The 22,003-nt window shown below is 38.0% G+C and overlaps 1 protein-coding gene across 19 annotated transcripts in view; it reads right to left on the bottom strand.

Moving 5' to 3' along the window:
• The window catches only part of LOC105034417 (uncharacterized protein At5g08430), a 60,335-nt gene that overhangs the window by 14,244 nt on the left and 24,088 nt on the right, over positions 1-22,003 (bottom strand). For 4 of the 19 annotated variants that reach the window (XR_012141249.1, XM_029262399.2, XM_029262395.2 and 1 more), the window contains exons 7-14: positions 21,789-21,839; positions 21,384-21,454; positions 21,075-21,226; positions 19,554-19,598; positions 15,866-15,916; positions 13,725-13,775; positions 12,857-12,907; positions 2,652-2,699 (exon numbers count right to left, since the gene is read on the bottom strand). Coding sequence is in view for 15 of the 19 variants with exons in the window: in XM_029262399.2 (XP_029118232.1) it covers positions 2,652-2,699; positions 12,857-12,907; positions 13,725-13,775; positions 15,866-15,916; positions 19,554-19,598; positions 21,075-21,226; positions 21,384-21,454; positions 21,789-21,839 (520 nt within the window). In the remaining 4 variants the exon portion in view is untranslated. The remainder of the gene's footprint in view (positions 1-2,651; positions 2,700-12,856; positions 12,908-13,724; positions 13,776-15,865; positions 15,917-19,553; positions 19,599-21,074; positions 21,227-21,383; positions 21,455-21,788; positions 21,840-22,003) is intronic. The other 15 variants (XR_012141257.1, XM_029262397.2, XM_029262391.2 and 12 more) reach the window with 9 other exon arrangements.

Raw genomic sequence — 22,003 nt, 5'->3', positions numbered from 1 at the left:
TCTTAAAACGGGTCAGAATCTTGAAATCTTGGTCCTCATCATCTCCTAAGGCCGGGTCCCGAAGTACGGACCTCCTAGGTCCCCATGGGGCAAAGCCCCAATCCTCCCCAAATGAAACAGAAGAAAAGGAACCGCTCCTTCCAATTGTAAACTGAGGAAGGAGCACCTCGGAGCTGGCGAACCCCTCTTTGAGGTGAGACATATCACTAGTCACCCACGCAAGTGTGCCTCTTGAAAGTTAAGCATGCCCTAACTAGAGTGATGGTCGGTTTAACCTCAGTAAGAAAACATGCGGCTATAAAGTTGCAAATAAATCACCAAGAGTTCGGCATTACTGAACCTAGCGACATATCAAGGAAACAAAAAAGACGAACCAAAAAAGGATGAAGTGGGAGTCTTAGGCCAGCTCGTCGGCTCAGGAAAGTCCGAGCCAACCTGAACGAGGGTCACAGCTCCGACCATTCGGACCTGGAGCTTCCAATTGGTACTCAAATGAACCCAAAACTGAGCTCGGATTAGTTTTAGGTCGTCTGCACCTAGTACCGACTCAAAATATCTGGGAATAAATGTCTCCTCTTCATCCTGATGCCTAGCCTTGGATCTCGTGGGGCTGTATTCCAAGGACAAGGTGGCTTTGGGGCTTCGAGGTGGGCATTGATCAGACGACCAACTCCCAGCCGAGCTGCCTCACCGCTCATCCTGAGATACCAAATGAAGAAACAAAGAAAAAAAAAAGAAGAGAGGGAAAAGGCCCAAAAAGAAGGCAAATAGAGGAACAAAAAGTGAAGGATTAGGGAGGATCGGAAACAATGCCGAGCCGAAGTTGACCTAGGACCAGTTACCGAGAAGGATGCCAGAGTGCCGTCGGAAGGAGTCCCAAGCCCTTGTCAAAAATCCCTCGCCACCTCAAAGCCAACAGCAAAGAAACAGTAAATGTGAAAATGAAAGGGATCAGATAGCTCAGATGGAGCATTGGTTTGGCTAGCCCCGTTAGATGGTTAACACCTGTCACTCTCTGATTGGCCGGACTGACCTCCCACGGATAGCCAATCAAGAGATGTGACACTTCATCTGGTACAGGGCGGAGACATGATGCTTCATACCGATTAGTTTCGACGTAACACGAGTCGCTCACAGAGCCAAGTGAACCAATCTACTCTCTTCATCCAACCGAATTTTAGCCCAGACTCGAGATTGGGGGGGCATCTGATATAGGGAGGAAAATTTCACCTCGATTCAATCGGTGTATGGATGCCTCAAATGTGGCTGACCTTTGGTCACTGATCCAAGGTACTTTCCCAATTGATCCAAGTCGGCATTCCTAGTAAGTTTTACTTTTGAACTGCTACCTCAATTACATGGGCCGGAAAATCCCATGATTACCGACAACAATCTACCACAAGCAGATAAGGCAAGAGGGTAACAAACATATCTCATCAGATAAGGTAGGACATAATGAATGTATCACACCCAATAAGGAATAACGGCATGATTCTCCTTCCTCCTCACAACACCTCAACCTCTACCTATAAATAAAGGCCCACAGGAGACCTCCCACATATGCTCTCAACTCTCCCTTGCTCACTCCTTCCCATCTATTTCTGATTTTTCTGACTTGAGCATCAAAGGATCCCCATCGAAGCCAACTCCAATCAGAGACTTATTTTGTAGGTTCTGCCGTTGCTACACAACAACAACCGTCACCCTTTTCCAACTGAGCTGACCTAGGTCAAAAGACTAGCGGCAATAGGTTCATTTGATTCAAAGGAGAAATCCTTATACTAACTGATTCTTAGACCGGAACATGGAATACTGGTATTAACTAAGCTAAATGGTTGAGCAGACATCTACAAGGGCAGATTCAAACACCTATGACAGTTCAAAACATCTATGTGAAAAAAATTATTTAATCCATTTCACCAGAAAAAGGAACAAGTTTAGCTTGATGACTCCTGTTTGAGTATATCATAAATAAATAAATAAATAAATAAAGACAATAAAAATCAAATAAGTGAATGATGAGCAAACCTGGTTAAAAAAGGAGTCAAAAAATGAAAGATGTGCCCAGAAAAAAGTTGGAATTAAAAAAAAAAAAGATGCCAAGAAGCAACAACCATGCATTATAAGAAGCAAGAAAAAAATAATAAGCTTCTAGAATCTCTAAGAATTAATCTTCTTCCCATCCCACCAATAAAAAACTAAATCTTAGGATTAACCATCAGCAGATGCTCAAAAAGCAACAATGCAAAGTTAAATTTCTCTCTCAAAAGATATAAAAAGAGTTCATTGATGTATATTAAGTGGAAATCAATAAGCTGTATCTTTTGAGAACACTAGATAACTGATGAGAGAACATTAGCTACACAAGAACAGCAACTTACAATGTCAAGCTCATTAAATCCTGATGACATAAGTGTATATAACTAAGACACAACAACAACTGAATAATAAATTCAATGAAGTTAGAATGAGCATAATTAAAATATAGGAAAGTCCAAATCAAAGGCCTTAGGCATTTTACAATGAAAAGATGAAGCAACACCATAAAACAAAATACTACAATGAAGAACCATATTAAACATCCCTTGAACTAAGTTACACTGATTCTAAATTGAACTTAGGGAAAAAATAACTCTTAAGGAATAGCAAACCTTCAAGTCTTCCTTCCACAGAATTTTCATGCAAGGCAGCTTCATTATCTGTTAACATCCAAGCCATAGTTTAAAAACCATAAAATTCTACTTCTTTTAGAGATACTAACATGAAGATTAAAAAAATCATGCTTTTATTTTCTTTTAGGCAGCATGTAGTTCAATCAAGAGATTGAAATCTAATAACTAAAAGCATGCCATTCAGATTACATGGAAACCCAACCACAAGCAAAACGAAGGAAAGTCATAAAATGGAATAGGTTACACTAAGATTTTATTCACTCCATGCTCAATGAATCTCAACATATTCTTTAACCAATCTGTCCTAGCAAGATTGGATAGCTGTCTAAGTTTGCCATTCTGACTACACCTCTAACCATCTACAAAGCAACTTCACATTGCATGCCATGTCCATGTCAGAAATCAATACTTGTCCAATGCTTCAAGAATACATGCCAATAGTTAAGTTAAGCATATTTTATTTTTATTTTTTTAAAAAAAGCTCCATATACTTCACAGATACACTCAATGTACTTCCGTGATACCTCCCAGAAAGAGGGGGAAGCTTTTCTTTCCTTTTATAGTGTAAACCTTCAATGAATGGATGATTTTGGATTTTGTGATATTGACATTAAAGTGTAGAAGGTTTATTGATTTCAATGCTGACTAAATGATGAGTTTGTGGAAGTTGATAAATTGTATAAAGTACAGGCTACGCCATTTTATTAACATGTTTTGCTTGACATATGATAATATATATATATATATATATATATATATATATATATATATATATATAAAGTAACCTCAGACCATCTGGTCGTACTAGGAAGAATTGGTATGTTGCCGATCTGATCAGTTTTATGTCAATCTGAACCAGCCCGAGGTGTCTATCAATCTTGTATTGTGGTTGACCGAGTCAGCTACCGACCTGCTATCAGGGACATTGGCCTTTACCGATCTCTTCAAGATCAAATATATTCTAAATCAGCTACTCTCCAACTGTGCTACAGCTATACTCCACGTAGGTGAATAACAACCCACGATCTCTTTATAGCTGACCATTCTGTTATAACAACTAACGGCCTAACCAACAGATTCTCCGACTCAAGCGGTTACTAACGACCTAACAAACTCTCTCCATGACTTAACAGCTAAGTAACCTCCCCTATATAAAAGGAAGCAGGGATCCCTCCAGAGGTAAGTCAGAACTCACAGAGTCAAAACTCTATTGAATTCTCTCCCCCACTGAAGGGAATCTGAGCTCTCTCTATTCCTTTCTACTCTCTCTACCCTAGTTTTTTCTATTTTCCATTTTTATACTATCCGTTCTCAAGGTCCCTGCTGACTTAAGCATCGAAGGGTCCTAAACCAGAGGGTACCGCACTGGTTTTAAGACTTCTATTGTAGGATCATCTACGAACTTCGTCAACTTGATCCTCTTCAGCACTCCAGCTGGATTCTTGACCAACCTCACTGTTCTTCCTTTGAAGCCTTGCAGCAACAAGTTTGCGCTAAAGGAAAGGCTTGCCCAAAAGATTGTGAAAAATGGTAAATTAGAAAGCACAATAATTCTCTGCCTTCACCATCTTCTCCAAGAGGCGGACCAGAAGCTATTCAACCTTCAGTTATGGTCGATCCACAGCAATCACTCTTTTAATTCAACAAGTGCAGGCTCTCACTGTTGCCGTACAACAACTCCAATGTACCATAAAACAGCAATGAGAGGCAATTCCTCAAAAAGTTCTGTCCCAACACAATCATCAGCCAATCCATCAAGATCCCCATCCTGATAATCACCCTACTCAAATTGACCAATCTTTTGAAGGGAAATCTATTCCTGATAGTGGGAAACCACGCTGGAGAGGTCTTGAAATGAAAATTCAAGATCTTGAAAAACGGCTGATGGAAGTATAACTTGGGAATCATTCCCAAGATAAGCAAGATTTTGACCTACGATCCCTTTTTTCTCAAGAAATTTTGAATGAACGTTATACCTTCCCCATTCAAGATGCCAATGGTAGAATCATTTGATGGTTCTACTGATCTTCTAGATCATCTTAAAGGATATAGAGCTGCTATGAGGCTACAAGAGGCATCTGATGCCTTGCTTTGCATCACTTTCCCCATTACTCAAAAAATCTGCAAGGATACGATTTTCTGGACTCCAACCGGGGTCTATTTCTTTCTTTGAGCAGTTAGCCAAACTGTTTGTCACTTATTTCGCTAATAACTGACTTCATCTGAAGAATACAAATAATCTTTTTTTCTATTAAGCAATAGGAGGGTGAGTCCCTCTGTGAGTATACAGTGCACTTCAATACGTCATGCTTGAAGTCAAAAATTTCAATGAGTCTGTTGCGATAGCTGTCTTAAAATAAAGATTCCGAGGTAATCGCCTGATCTTCTCCCTTAACAAGAATTTTTCAAACCAAAATTTTACATCCCGACGGGACAGGGGGCGTCTCGGCCGTCTCGACATGTTCGTATAAGAAAACGGAACCGGAACGGGGTCGAAACTCTGAAACTCATCTATGTAGGAAAAGAAGAAGAAAGAGAAAAAAAAGAACGAAAGATGGAAGGAAAGAAGAAAAAGAAAAATGAAAGAAATAAAAGAAGGGAGCAGAAAAAGAAAGGAAGAAAGGAAAGAGAAAGAAGAAAAGAAAAAGAAAAAAAGAAATGACCAAAAGAAAAGAAAAAAAGGAAAAGAAAGGAAAGCAAAGAAAAAGAAAGAAAAAAAGAAAGAGGAGAAAAGGAGAGAGAGATGGAGGATATCTATCGGAATGCATGATCGAAATAGCTGTTGAGATGGGATCGGACAACGAGGCACCCCATTCCATGGAGATTCTGGAACACCCCCATCCCACGAGATTTAAAACCTTGTTTCGGACACCTACGATCAAATGCTAACCCGAATCCAAAAGTATGCTCAGGCTGAGGAAGAAAGTATAACTCGACAAGCGAAGAAAGAGGAGAATGAGAAAAAATGGCCCCAAGAAGAGGATCGTAGAGATCGGCCAGAGAATGGTTCTAGCCGACCTTAGAAGAATTCGAGGTCAAGAAGCCCACCTCGGCATTTTGACACTTATACCCCTTTGTCTGCTCGTGCTCAGATTCTGAAGAAATCAAGGATCAAGGATATCTTCATCGGCCTAATCTCATGAAGGCTCCACCAACGAAGAGAGATAAAAGTATTGCCACTTCCATCAAGACCATGGCCATGACACTGAAGAATGCCGACAGCTTAAGGACGAGATTGAAGTCCTGATCCGCCAAAGTTATCTCAACATGTCCGAGATCGGACAAGCCAGGTTGCTGAACAGTGCCAGAAACCCAATGATGATGCTGAACACAATCGGCCTACTGCTGGGGTTATTAGCATGATCACAGACCTTAGTGGAGTTCAGAGGACAGCTGAAAGTCCTCCAAAGAGGCAGCATATAGACAATGTTATTTTTTTTTCTGATACTGATGTTCAAGAAGTCCAAACTCCTCATAATAATGCTATTGTCATTTCTATGATAATAACAAAAATGATGTAAGAAAGATATTAGTAGATAATTGAAACTTTACTAATGTATTGTTCTATGATGCATTTCCAAAAATACATATGTTAGGCTGAAATAAGTCGACATCCCGCTAGTCGGATTCTCTGAAAATCCCGTAGCTGCTGAAGGAGAAATCACTTTGCCTATAACCACAATACAAGAACCTCAACAGTCTACTGTGGAGCTCATCTTTCTGGTTGTCAAGATATCATCAACTTACAATGCCATTCTTGGCCGACCTAAACTCAATGCACTTAAAGCAGTAATCTCCACCTATCAACTGTTAGTTTTATTTTCGATGAAAAATGGAGTTGAAGAATTGCATGTAGACCAAATGCTTGCAAGACTATTTTTTGATATCTACCAAGATGAAGAAACCAGTAAAAGCCTTACCAATTGAAATGCTGGATCAAAAGGATGACACAGATATCGGCAAAAATCGAGATGAACCAGCTGAACAACTTGTTGCTATTCTACTGAATGAACATCCAGAGAAGACTATCCAAATCGGATCTCAATTAAGGACTGATTTAAAAAAATAACCGATATCTTTTCTTCAGACAAATATCGATATCTTTGCTTGATTAGCCTCAGACATGACTGGAATTTCTGCCAATGTTATTGTACATAAATTGAATGTTGATTCGGAGCACCGACTAGTCCAACAAAAGAAAAAGTATTTCGCCTGAGAAAGACAAAGCAATAGATGAAGAGATCGATAAACTTTTGAAAGCAAGATTTTTAAAGAAGCCCAATATCCGAAGTAGATAGCCAATGTCGTTATGGTCAAAAATGCAAATGACAACGGAGGATTTGTATTGATTACACCGATCTTAATAAAACTTGCCCAAAAGATAATTTCCCTCCCCAGAACAGATCAGTTTATTGATGCTACTTCGAGACACATTACTGAGTTTTATGGATGCATTTTTTGACTATAATCAGATCAAAATGGCACCAGAAGATAAAAAAATACGATCTTTGTTATCGAAAGAGGTTTGTATTATTATAAAATGATGCCTTTTGATCTTAAAAACATAAGTGCTACGTACCAGCATCTGATCAACAAAATCTTCAAATAGCAGATCGATCGTAATATAAAAGTTTATGTTGACGACATGTTAGTAAAAAGCACTGAAGGAGATCGGCATATAATCGATCTAGAAGAAGCATTTGGAGAACTTTGAAAGCATCAAATGAAACTAAATCCTAACAAATGAGCTTTCCAAGTAACATCGAGAAAATTTTTGATATTTTCTTATGACCCAATGAGGAATAGAAGCTAATCCCGAGAAAATCCGAGCATTACTTGAAATAAAGTATCCAAGTATAATAAAAAAGGTACAATGACTTATCGAATGGATGGCATCACTCGGTCGATTCATTCCTAGATCAACTAAGAAATATCTCTCTTTCTTCAAAATATTGAGACATTAAAGACTTAGCTAGTCGAAAGAATGTTGAATGCCTTTAATGACCTTAAGAAATATCTCGATTCACCCCATTATTGTCCAAACCAGTTGAAGTTGAGGAATTATATATGTATTTATCTATTTCACCTAATGCTGTTAGTTCAATTGTAGTCCGAGATAATGCAGGAACACAGACCGATCTATTATACTAGCAAATTGCTGCAAGATGCCGAAACTCGATATACCAAAATAGAAAAGATGATCAATGCTCTTATTACATCGGCCAACGACTTCGGCCTTATTTCCAAGCCCACTCAATCGTCGTCTTAAATGATCAACCTCTAAAGTCGGTTCCGCAACGACTTGATACCTCAGATTGGGTGGTCATATGGGCTATTGAACTTAGTAAATTTGACATCTATTATCGATCTCGACCCTCACTAAAAGCTCAAATATTAGCTGACTTCATTGTGGAATGTATCATCCCTGATGAAGAGCCAACCTCAGAAAGTCCAAAAAAGATCATTAAAGATTCTTATTGGGTATTATATGTTGATAGAGCCTCAAATTTCAAAGAGAGCGGAGCTGGTTTAATTTTAGCTAATCTTGAAGGTATTGTCCCTGAATGTCCTAAGATTCAATTTCAATACTTCAAACCAAGATTTGCGGACTTGATACCAAAACCCATATCGATTGCCAACCGATATCATACCATACCGTATCGTACTTTATCGAACTGTACCGACAATAAAAAATTCAAAAAAAATCCAATTCAATGGCCAAAAAAAAAGTCAAACCAAATCGGACCGAACCGATACCGTACCACACCATACCGGACCAAACCATTGGTATCCAGTGGTTCGGGCTGATACCATACCGAACCCACTGGTTTGGTCCAGTTCAGCCTATTTTTTGAAAAATCAGTCTAAATCGAACCGATTCCCCATTGGAATGGTATGATACAGGATGTATCGGCCAATTCAGGCCGGTACAGAATACCGTGCTTCAAACAATGGTGCTGAGTATGAAGCCTTAACTGTCAGACTCAAAATGATGAAAGAACTTGAAATCAAAGGACTCAAAGTTTTTACCAACTCGCAACTTATCGTCGGATAGGTACGAGATCAATTTGAAGCTAAAGATTTTATAATGTCCCAATATTTACAGCATATAAAAGTATTATCAAAAGACTTCGAAGACCTAGAGGTTATACAAATTTCAAGATCAAAAAATACCCGAGCTGATGCTTTATCCCATCTTGCACATCAGGTTTTCCCAAACTAAAAATTCTTATCTACTACCTCAAAAAATCCAGCATCGAAACTCTTCCAATCATGCAGATTAGCTATAAGACTAGCTAGATTGATCCACTGATTGATTATATTACCAAAGAAGTTCTACCGACAGATCCTATTGAAGCAAGGAGAATTAAGAGACAAGCTCCATGGTATATCTTATAGGGAGATCAATTATATAAGACACCATATTCGTTTTTTCTACTTTGGTGTTTACGGCTATCAAAAGCTAACTATGCTCTTCGAAAAATCCATGAAGGAATTTATGGTAATCACTTGAGGGGTAGGTCACTGGCATACAAAGTCATCCGACAAGGCTATTACTAGCCAACAATCCAAAAAGATGCAGCTAATTTTATTAATAAATATGATCAATGCTATAGATATGCCAATATTCAACATCGGCCTACAGTCGAACTCATTCCCGTTACTGCACCTTAGCCTTTGGCTATATAAGGAATGGATGTTCTTGGACCTTTTCCAATGGCAACAGGACAAAAAATTCTTGATGGTAACTATTGATTATTTCATCAAATGGATAGAAGCAGAGCCTTTGGCTCAAATCACTGAAAAGAAGATGCGAGACTTCATCTGAAAATCAATTGTCTGCCACTTTGATTTGCCTCAAATCATTATCACTGATAATGGACGATAATTTGACAATCCGAAGTTAAAAGAATTCTGCTCCGAGCTTGACATAGACCATAGGATTACCTCTGTGGGATACCCGCAATCAAACGAAAAAGCGAGTCACCAATCGGACCATTCTTCAAGGTTTAAAAATAAGACTTATCAAAGCAAAAGGACTTTGGACAGATGAACTATATAGTATTCTCTAGGCTTACAGAACCACACCATGAGGGCCAACAAAAGAAACCTTTCAAACTCACTTTTGGGGTAGAAGTTGTAATTTCTGTTGAGATTAGCCTATCATCAACTAGAGTGGAGAAATTCCACGAGAAAAGTAATCCAGATCGGCTGAGAACCAACCTAGATTTGCTTAAAGAAATTAGAGAAAAAGCTCGGATCTGCATGGCAACTTATAAACAAAGGGTGGCCAGATATTACAATGCTCAGATAAAATCAAAGCTTTTTCATAAAGAAGATGTTGTTCTCCGCCGAACTGAAGTTTCAAAACCTACAAAACAAGGAAAGCGTACTCCCAATTGGGAAGGACCCTACCAAGTTACCGAAGTAATCCGCTGGGAGCATATAGAATTGAGAATTTGGATAGCTCAATTATTCCACGTAGTTGGAATGCTGTAAATTGTATTATCAATGACTCTTCAATGAAGCCTTCAATCTTTGCCAAAATGAGGCTGAATTCTAACGTTCAAATCAGAGCATCCTGAAGAACAATTCTTCATCTAAACGAGATCAGTAAAAACCGATCAAACATGGATGATATAAAATAATTGTCCAAATAAGGTCATATAGTCCGACCAAATGAGGATAAAAAAACAACTAAGCTTGTCCAAACGAGGTCAGAAAAAGTTGAACTCGGGCTATGAGAATGCCAAACTAGGACAACTTAACGTGAGACACGCGATCTCCGGATTGGATCTCACAAATATCTAATGTGAGACATCTGATCTCCGGATTGAACCTCACAAATATCTAACGTGGGATATCCGATCTCTGGGTTAAACCTCATGGGCATCTTATAGATTATGATTGATCTACAGATTGTACTTCATGGATATCCATTCAAAGAGACTTAAGTTCTGACTTAAATTCCTAGACGACATGCCCATGAAAGGAAAAAAGATGGAACAACAGATGTTGAAATCACATCTGATTCAAAAAAGACCTGAACTACACATTTCAACATCGGATGAGAGGTACTTCTCAAACCTCTATTATAAATATACGGTTTGTTGATATTGATTTACTATTAACCATTTTAATTCCTAAAGTTAGACCGTCTTATGTTTTGATATTTGCTTATTCCACTAAGCCACATCGGCTTCATAGTTGACCCAACCAAAGTCAAATAATATTCATCATGGATATAACTTGAAAATTTTTGAAGTCCTATATATGACAATTAAACCAAGATTGGGTTAGGTGAGATCGGATAAAAAAAAAGAAGAAAAAAGAACACATGTACTTGGAAAAAGTTTTTCATTAATATGAAGTGTATTAAAAAAAGCCCACATCAGGCTGATACACAAGTTCACAAAAGGAAAGAGAAAATACAAAATTTAGGCGTTAGCCTGAAGACCGTTGGAAGGAGGGGCTGGATCCTTGGAAGCTTCAGCTAAAGAAGACTCGATCGAAATAATCTCAACCGCAGGGACCTCGATAGCTACTTGAGGGGCCACTTCGATCAGCGGTTGAGGAGCCACTTCGACAACAGACTGAGGAGCTATCTCAGCAACAGTAACTTTATCTGTGGCTGAAGGAGCTACCTCAGTGGCAGATTCGGAAGCCGCCTCAGTTGATGCATTCAAAGCTATTTCGGGGGTCAGCTTACTGATATTAAGGTCAGAAAAGAACTTCCTAACTAAGTCTTTGCAAATCTTGAAGCCATAGAAAAAGGCACCTTCAGAGGCTTCAATGACTTTGTCCTGAAACGCCTCCGATGCCTTAAAGTTCTCGACCGCCATCACAGCTTTTTCTCTCTTTCAACCCATCATTGAAATACAAGAAGGCTCTTATCACGCTTTTCTATAGTCTGTTCAGCCTCCTTCAGCTTGGATTCCAGCTTGAAAATCCATCTTTACTTCAGCACAAGGATCTTCAAATTTCTTCTCATAGTTGTTGATCTGGCGCTATTGATCCAACAAAGCCTGACTTTTCTCCTATATTGAAGCCATCTTATCCTAGAGTTGTTTCTTCAAACCCTCAGCGGTCTTGGCCTCTTTCGCCACATTTTCCTCAGTCACTTTCTTGCTGTCTGCTCGGCCTTGAGCCCTTCTTCCATGGACTTCTTATATTCATGGAACCATATCAAGTGCTCATGGAGCAACTTGATTTCCAAGGCTAACTGAAAAAGGAAAAACAGTGAAATCGATAAAAACCGATGCAAATAAAAGTACAGATAGAAAAAGACTTATGTCCACCAGACCGACGTAGCCATGATTCAGTAATTGCTCGATGGAGAAGTCCCTCCTTCGAGCATCCAAGTCCCTCTGAGGCAAAACCACAATCAACAAGTCTCTGCCGAGATGCGATGTCTCAAAGAGGGACATCTAGACCACATCCACAATTTCAATTGAAGGTGGAGCCGCCTCTGGGAGCTTCGGTCGTTGTTCTGTCGATCAAGCTGGTCTTCTCGAAGTCTGAGGCACTGGCGAAGAACTTAGTCGTGGGCGTGCACTAGCCTCCTTGGTGCGTGGACAGGCCACCTCGATGCTCTGCCGATGTGACGTCTACGACGTCAGCTCCTCAGCAGGGGCAGCAAACGACCGAATGCTTATCGAGGTCGGAGCCAGAGAAGTTCGGGGGGCTGAAGCAGCTGGTTTCAAACCTGCTGCATCTTTACTCCCCTTAGCAATAGATTAATTGGCTGAATCTTACTTTCTCTTTTTTATATCCGCCAGCCTCTTTGGATCGCAGTTCATTATTGTTGTTGCAACAAAGAAAATATTCTATTAAAAAGAGAAGAAAAGAAAAGAGAAATATGACATCGAACTTATCCTGAGGAGAGACTCGGCAATCTTGTATATGGCAATATTGTATGTTGCCTTTTTTTTTCAAGATTTGCATATCAACATATTAGTATTTTGTTACATTCCTCACCATATTTCATATCTAATCATCATAGTGACTTATTCTTGAAACGAGATGCACTAATTAAGTGATTCATCATTAGATTCATATGATAGTCATGTAGTAGAAATTTAATCCACTTCTGGCTATATGATATTTCAACCGCTTTAGGTTCATGATGTTACAGAAATATATCATAAGTGGCTAAAAAGAATGATCTAGTATAGGTTAACAACCTAAACCTTTAACTTCCTCTGTCGGGACTTCCGCATCAGCAACAGGTGCACCTACCCATCATATTACAATCAACCACATTAAAAATCCATAAATAAGTTGATGAGTAAAACAAGAATAGAAATCAGAAAATATCACAAGAATGTCACCAGAAAAAGAGATGCTAATTTGAAGATTTCAATACAAGGAAAGCAAAAAAAAAGGGTGCTCTAAAAAAGCAAAAAATTTGAATGACATGGACAAAAGCAAAGAGGGAGAAAGATTAGTTTTCCCAGAAGCAAGCTGAAAAATTAATGGTAAGAGAATGGCAAGAGCATGTAAAGGATTTCTTTTCAGGAAGTTGAGGGAAAGTGATGAAGTTTTCTCCTTGATCAGAATTCAGAAACAACTATTTCAAAAATCTTGAACCAAAAGATTGTACATTATTATCAGTGCAGAAGGGGAACTTTATTTTCAGAAACTTCAACATTTTGTATTCTTCCCACTATACCAATTGGGAACTACATTCTTGGACTGGCCATCACTAAAAACCATAAATGCAGCAGCACCAAGTTAAATGTCATTCTCTAGATGAAATAAATATGTTAAGAGGAAATTAACAAAATAAATTAGCCCTCTAGGTACAGTACATAGAAAAAGAACATGAAGGGCTTCCTTTGAAATCCAGCATTATTACAAGATCATCTAGCGACTGGAAGCAAATAAGAATGTACTTGTGATCCATCATGCCCATGAATAAAAATTAATTCAGAGTGAACAACACAATAAAATAAAAGGTTACTGCAAGCAATGATTATATCCATCCTAATTAGGAATAATTACATAAAATTATTTTATACAATGATGAAATAAAAAAATAAATTGGCACACCTTCAGATTTTTCTTCTGCAGCATCTTCATGGAAAGCAGCTATATTCCCTGCTACACCAGTGCAAATTCAGACAAGTTTTCTTCAAGCTGTTTGGCCTCTTTATAGTAGCATATATAGCAACCGAGAGAGTGAGACATAATAATCCAAGGTGTGGTTACCATAGATGGAAGCTTAAGAGTTGGCAAATATATGGTCATCTATTAAAGAATTAGGATTATAAGAGTTCTGCATACAATACAAGGGTGTTCTTTAATTAACATTGGCCTATAAAAGAAAAAGTAGTTAACCAGGTCAAACAGTCTGATTGCTTCTCCAATCTTATAACTGTCTGACCTTGAGAGGCAATGCCCAAGCTGAAAAGAGGAAAAATGTCTGGACAAGTATTACACACATGTATTTAAGCAGTGGGAACAGGTGATAGAATGAATATTTAGAAGGCAATAATCTAATAGAATCAACTGTCATTTTAGACCAAGAAGGGCAGCACAAAGACTAATCTTGCTTTAAGAAATAGAATGAAAAGATGAAGGGAATAGAGAAGGATTCCATGAATGGTTACTATCAACTTCAACAAAGCACAGGATAGAGTACATAGAGAAGTAGCTCTCAGTAGCAGGTGAATTGGTGATGTTGTGTTTGCAAGAAGGGCCAAAGCTAACCTGAATCTCTTACAATGAACTTATCTAGAAGATGTGCTTTGGTGTATCTAATTTGTGGGTGATGTAAAGTTGCTTGATGATAAGACGACAAGGTTAAATGTGAAATTGGAACTATGAACAAGAATCTTAACAGATAAGGTGTAAAAAGCCTATAGGACGGCACATATAAAATGTAATGGAACCGTAAAAAACTGAAACTGAGGGCCCAACAAACATAATATGAAGGATTTAAGTATTGGTGGCATGAAGCGTTCTGGCCAAAGGCCAGCAAGGAACATTTTGCGCCATGCTAACATACATGCAGTGCTGTGCCAAAACACCCATTCTGTGCTAGTATCAACCCAGTACCACGTGCCAAAACTGGCCCAACATGGACCAGCACCTGAAACCCTGCATGAGACCAAGAGAAACCATACTATGGTGAAATTGAGGCTAAAGTAATGAAGAACCAATCGAACGTGGTTTGAACCTGTGCATAAGGATCCGAGGCCACCTAAGGAAAGGTCCTCAAATCTGTGTTTAAGGATCTAAAAAGAGCAGAAGAAGATTCAAGGTTACATGGATGAAAATTATAAGAAAGAAACTGGAAAACTTGCTATAGCATTGGAATAACAGGAAGAAACGGATAAAGGACACTTAGACTGAATCCAGACACCTACAACATGGCTCAGTAGTTGGAGGCATAAAACTCAAGCTAAGTTCCTAATTGTTAACTAGATTAATGGGATATTGACTAGGAAGCATGGAAACTTTTCTAATGGCATGCCATGTTTAAGAGCAAAATTAAAAAAAAAAAAATGATTGAAGTAATATGGAGATGACAAATGAAATTAGCTTAAAAGCTGACAGAAAGCTTCACGTGCTTCTAGAGAAGTTTAGACGAGCAATGACGAGGTCTTCTCCTAAATCAAAAGGAATAGTTTTAAAATCTTGAATCAAAAGGTTATGCGCCACATTGTACTGTCTGAACCTTCAGAAGTTTATCTTTCTCAATCACATCTACTGGCAACTACATTTAATGATCAAACGTCACCAGAGGTCTTAAAGGTTTAAAAAGTGGCAATGCAACAGTTAAATGCCATTCTCAAGAATCAAGATGAAGCATACAATTAAAAAAAAAAAAAACAAAGTTTATGAGGATATTAATAAAATGATTCTCTAACAACACTAGATAACAAAAGAATATGAAAGATTTATAAGACAAAAGGCTACCACACAATCGGGTGAATAGGCAAAAGTGAATGTAAGTATGATCCAAAAGACATAAAAAAAAAAAAGTTTAATGAAGCTAAATCAGAAGCAAAATGTGAACTGAAAGCCCAAAACAGCTTACAAAGTAGCAGCAATGACGACGACAACAAGTACTTAAAAAAATAGGTTCTGCTTCTAGAAGGGTTTTACAGTTAAACATATCCAAGATCATTATGCTAGTTACAAATGTTTCGAATTGAAGTTATTTAAAAATATATAAACAAGCAAACCTTCAGGTTGTCGGTCCAAAGCATTCTGATGCGAATCAGCTCCATTCCCTGCTACACCAGAGCAGAAGTTTAAATATCTGCAACTTCTCTCTTTATTATTTATTTATTTATTTTGGATGATGATGACATTTATCTTCTATAAGCAGCATATATTGCAATCAATGGATCAAGATAAAAAAACCAAAGCAGAGTTAGACAATAGCATTGGATGGAAACTTAACATCTAGGAGATAGAGATAAGCAAATAAGATTTTACGCAAGATATGCAGACCATGGCATATGCATTCTTTGATAAAAAATGTCCTAATAAGTCCAGATGGCCATCTAAGTGGCAAGCCTGACTGCTTCAACTCTAGCAGGCATATGATCCTCAGAGTTGATGCCCAAGCCATGCAGTTGCAAAAATAGAACCATGGTATATACACCTAGATTGAAGTTTTATTTACATTTTAACCTTGCATTTGCAAAGCCAAGTACAACCAATTTTTAGTTCATATAACAGAACCATAATGTACATGATAACATCTTAAAAATTAAAGAAACAAGTTTATTTTCATGAACCTTTTGTTTATCCTAATGGGAATTCCTCACGAGTAACATAACTGGTAATAAAAGTTTTCAAGCCAAAATCAATTGAATATGAAAATTTGATAAACAAGCTACTTATATCATAGATCAATAACTACAATATTACCCAAAAAAAAGAAATATAATAACAACAACACTAAATAACTATATGTAAAATTTATACTATTATTAAGAAATATTTTTTGAGGAAACAGAGGAAAGAAAGCAATCAGAAATGCTTAACAGATACACAAAGATAAAAATAGAGAAAGAAATGAAAGGACTACTACTTAATAAGTTGAAATATGGGCAATGGATGAGTGAAAGACAGGTAAACCTAAAGAAATAAAAAAAATGAAGGATGTGTTCAGACAGGAAGTGAACAAAGTATTCTCCTGATTCAAAAGCAATAGTTTCAACTATCTTGGAACTAAGAAAAGGACAGGAAAAAGAACTTTCCCCTCATCTCCAAAGGTATCAAGGAAGACTCTCAAGTTTCTCTGAGAAGTTTCCAGATGTTTAGCTCCCTGTGCTGGGAATTCTACAGTAGCCACATGCAGACCTTCTAATTGTAACCAAAATCCACTGATTATGTCTATTTGATAAACCAAGTTATCTTTTCAAAAAAATAAAAAATAAAAACAAAATATTATAGAACAAAAAAAAAATGCCAGAAGAAAATATAATCAAAATTTGGACCACAAAAAGCTTTCTTAGTTTAGGGGTGTAAAAAGAAATGTGTTTGAATGCAGAAACCCTTAAATAATAAATGATCAGGGCTAAAGAAGGAAACAAAGAAAAGAATATATGGGAACATAAAAGCAAGTTGAAAATTGAATGATGAATCAATAATTGACTAGATGATGGATGAAGCTAGATAGAGAGGACTTGCAGATGACATGTTCAGGAAAAAGTCGAGAAAAAGAATGAAAAAAAAAAAAACTCTCCTATATCAGTAGTCAGAAAATCTGCAGCCAAGTTATCACCAGAGGAAATAAAGGGAAAACAAGAAAGGAAGAGGAACGTCCGGGACCTTCACTATTTTATCTTTTTCCAATCCCACCAACAAGAACATCTATATTTCAGGATTACTCATCGGTAGCAGTTTAAAACCAAGAATGGTCAGCGAATAGTTAAGTGTCATTCTCAAGATGATGCAGAAAATCTCAAAATGTTTACAAGTGCAAAGTATACGTGGACTATCTAAGAAGACTGTAAAAAGGTGATTTATGAGCTAAGAAACAAAGTTCGCAGTACCGGCACCTACCACCCCATACAGGCATACTGTGCCATACCAATGCCAAACTGATACTCAGTACGTGCAACATATCGAGCATCCATATGCTGAACCAACCCTATATTGGCATACCAACACTATACCAATGTGGCACTACTACGGGGTCCGATACTGAGATTCCGAACCTTAAAACAGACATTCACCACCAGACAATCTGGTGACTAAGCACCCTAATGTAATTTAGGGTGAGCTTATTAAAATATAGAAGAAAAAATCCAAACTGTTAAGATCGGAGAAAGCTTACAAAGGAAAACAAGAGCAGCAGCTTGAAACAAACTATGGAAAATAATAATTACATCTTGCATAGCTAGCATTTGTCACTTACAAATAATTCAAAGCAAATTAAAGTACACATATAGGCATACTTCAGATCTTTCTTCAGCAGCATTTTCACATGAGAATAATACATTCCCTGCTATGCTAATACAACAGTTTAAAACACATGCATTTTTTTTCTTTTTGGAAAATCATTACCAAGACTCCAAAAGTTTTAAGCAAGGATTGCCGACTCAGAACCGGACCTCATACCGGCTGGCTGGCTGTACGAGTCGGTATGCCCCCATACTGGACCATACCGGGCCCGAACCAACATTGAAACGAGGGATGAACTAGGAAAGAAAAGAGAGAAAAAGAGAGAAAGGCAGAGGGAGGGAGAGGGAGGAAAGAAAAGGGAGACCGGTAGAGGCATCGGCGGTGGCCACCGGAGGGCTGCAGAGGCCAACGGAAGACCACCGAGTCCTCTCGAGCTCCGCAGTCCTCCATGAGAGAAAATGAAAGCAGAGAGATATAAAGAGAGAGGGAAAGGGAGAGAAGATGAGAGAGGGGAAGGCAACCAAGAGGCCGCTGGAGGGACGCTGTGGCCACTAAACGACAAACAGCCCGCGACAGCCGCGGGGTTGTTTTGGACTGTCCGACGGCCTCCCCGCCACCTTCCCATCTCTCCTCTTCTCTCCCTTCCCCTCTCCCTCTCATTTCTCTCTCTTTTCGCATCTCATAGAGGACCTTGGAGCCCCAGCAGCGTCGGCGGACCACCACCAGTCTTTCCCTTTCCTTCCCTCTCCTCCTCTCTCTCTCTCTTCCTCTCTTTCCTTCTCCCCCACTCCGTTTTTGCCAACATTTTGAATCAAACATCCGAACCACACTGATTAGCCGCCGGTACAGTTCAATGAACCCTGATTTTAAGGGTGCTATGCGATGTAATGTAACAAAATGGATAATTTTTTTTTAAGATTTTGGACATGGCTTAAAATTAAAATTCTAACTTATACGATTGAATGTTTTTCACCGCATAAGAATTGACCAGTTCAATATTTTTTCCTCTCTCTCATACTGCATTCTTCTGTCTATAATGTTGTGCCTTTAAGCAATCAAAGGGTTCCTCATTTCTTCTTCATGCTTTTTTTTCTTCTGAGAGGCAGCATGTATTGCAATCAAGATGTGAAGAACAAAAATTGCAAAACATGTTTCTGTTAGATCGAAATGCAACACCTAGAAGTCAAAAGGCAATTTATTCATTATGGAATAAAATAAGTTTCTTCAGACAATCCCATATGCATCTTTGATGAAATCAGTTCCATCAAGATTGATTGAATTTCTTTCTAAGTTCCACAGGCTAGTTGCTTCGCCAATCCTGACAGCCATTTTATCATGTTTAGATACCCAAGCAATGCAATTTCCATGGGATTTTAATCTAGATTTGAGCTTTTTATATAAAATCTGGACATCAAAGTCTCCAATCTACTCCATCCCATGTTTAATTCAATAAACTAAAGATTTAGATAAACTGTAATGGACCAAGAAAGAAACAAGACAAGGAGAACAAACCTTTAGCTTCCTCTGGCGGGACTTCCATAATAGCGACATTTCCACCTGCCAATCATACTAACAGCTACTTAAGACAAAACCATAATAACAGTTGATATGAGAGTATCACAGGAACCACACATGCAGACATCAACACGTGCATCCAAAACTTCGAATTCCATAAGATTCTCATTAATATAAGAAAAAGAAATGCATGTCTTAAGAAAATAATTAGAAGTTATCAAATGATAAATGATTGAAGCTCAAGGACAGAGAAAGAGAAAGACTGATGTTTAAGAAAGCAAGCTGGACAAATGGGATTTCTCCCTATATTTTCAGCATCTTAAACGAAATGTTTCGCATCTCACACCTCGGCGTCGTATCATCTTCTCTTTCCAGCAATGCTTCAAATTTTCAGGGTAACCATCAATAAAACTATAAAGTGCCGAAAACCTTGAATCCTTCAAGTCTCAATTTCAAAGTATCATGACTAGTTTTTGACTGATATGACTCCCTTCAAGACTCCAAATTCGGCCTTCTGCAGGGTCACGGTTTGGTTTAAAGCCTATCATAATATAGTAGGACAACAATCGGATCAACTTGCTACTCAAAACAACCTTGTTAACCCTCAAGACTTGTAACACCAATAAACTTGCTGTGCAGTTGCTTTAATAGGGGCAAGCTGCTCATATATTACATGGTAAACTCTATAACCAGACTACAGATGGGAGTTCATTCATGAATCTCCATGAACCCATGTTTCCATGTTTCTAAGGCCACATGCATTACTCATGCCATACTAGAGTCAATATGAAGAGATCCCTGCATATGCAAAACATGGTTTATTGACAAACAATGAGCATATGCAAAACATGGTTTATTGACAAACATGAGCATATGCCACAATCTGATCAATCAAGATTGTGTGCCATACTTTAAACAACTATATTACCAATTTAGTTTATTTTAAGATTAAAAATACCAGTACCAGGCCCGTGTTGGTTTTAACCAAAATGGTAAGGTACTGGTATGATCATTATGGACTGAAACAATTAGAATCAACAAGAATAAAAAGGAATCAATGCATACCAACTCCCAACACATCCTGGGTATCAGTACAGACCAATATGGTGGGTACATACTAGTATAGTCAGTACATACTCGTTCAGGTAATCAGGTGAGAACCAGTGTCCTGCACCTACACAGGCCCTGTTTTCTCATCAGAATAGTATGGTACCAGCATACCAAACTGGCAGCATTAGAACCACCACTTATATACTCTTTGGTAGTCATTTATGAGACCCTATTTTTTCCTTTTTATTTTGAGTGGTTATAGTTATAAAAAGAAGAGTGCCTTAAACTTGGAATTCACATACAGCCAAAAAGAGATGTGGTTTTACGGGCCACACTGTCAGAGGCTCAAAGAAATTTTCCCTAGAATATAGCAAAAAACCGATCAGAACACAAACAGAAAACTCTCAAGACCGAAAAAAGAACATATCCAAAACAAATGCTAAACAGAAATCAAAGAGTACAGTGAACCTTTATGTTCTCCATGAGACTTTACTAATGTATCAGTGGTCACTTCAACCTGTTCTTCTGTATCTGCAATGACCTGTGGAATCTCCTTTAGAAGGCGTGATCTTTCAGCTGGCGTACAGAGCAGCTCTCTTCGGTCAATATAGTCAAATAGCGTACCAAAGAGTCAAGAAAAAATAATTTCAAGCGTATCAACTAAGCCAGTGAAATGTACAAGATGATAATGTGCTAGATCAGCAGATGAATGGACTTGTTGAATTTTATAGCATGTCCACAAGCATTTGTATTTTCAGCTCTTATTTTGTAGGATATTCTCTGCGCCATCCCTTGTCATTCGCCTGATCAATCAGTTTTTGTAATTTCACAATCTCTCTATCAATCCACTGAGAAGAAATCAACTAGATTAGTAAAAGAGAAACTTAGCATATAGAATAATCAGCAAATTAAACAAGGAACTAGCTTCCTGGCTTATGTTCACATCAATCTATCATTCTTACAAAAAACAAACACAGGGACATGTAATTTTTAGGAAGTCACGAGACTATGTCATGCTGCAATTATTGCAATCTTCAAGATTACTTTTGAAAGAACAGAGTATAAAAACAGCAACAAAAGAAGATCATCGCAAATAAAATTTCTGAAGACACAAATTCCAAAATGGAAGGCAGATTCAGGAAACAATGTTGCTAACATATCAAAGAAACAAAAGGTATGTACATGATTTGTAATATCCTCATGCACAATTCTGATCTTTTTCTCAAGTTCTGCCTGCCAAAAGAGCAAGAAAAATCAAAATTGGTTAGACATCAATGTAATCACTAAAAAGAAATTTGATAAGTTTGCCTTCTCAGAAAAAAATAAAAAGACAGATAAATATGCAATTCAGCAGAAAAAGAGAAACCAAGGTTGTAAATATAACTAATGGAGTTTTC

This window comes from Elaeis guineensis, chromosome 1 (assembly GCF_000442705.2).
Source record: "Elaeis guineensis isolate ETL-2024a chromosome 1, EG11, whole genome shotgun sequence".
NCBI lineage: Eukaryota > Viridiplantae > Streptophyta > Magnoliopsida > Arecales > Arecaceae > Elaeis > Elaeis guineensis.
The sequence above is the reverse complement of the archived record's forward strand: the minus strand, read 5'-3'. Positions and strand labels throughout refer to the sequence as shown.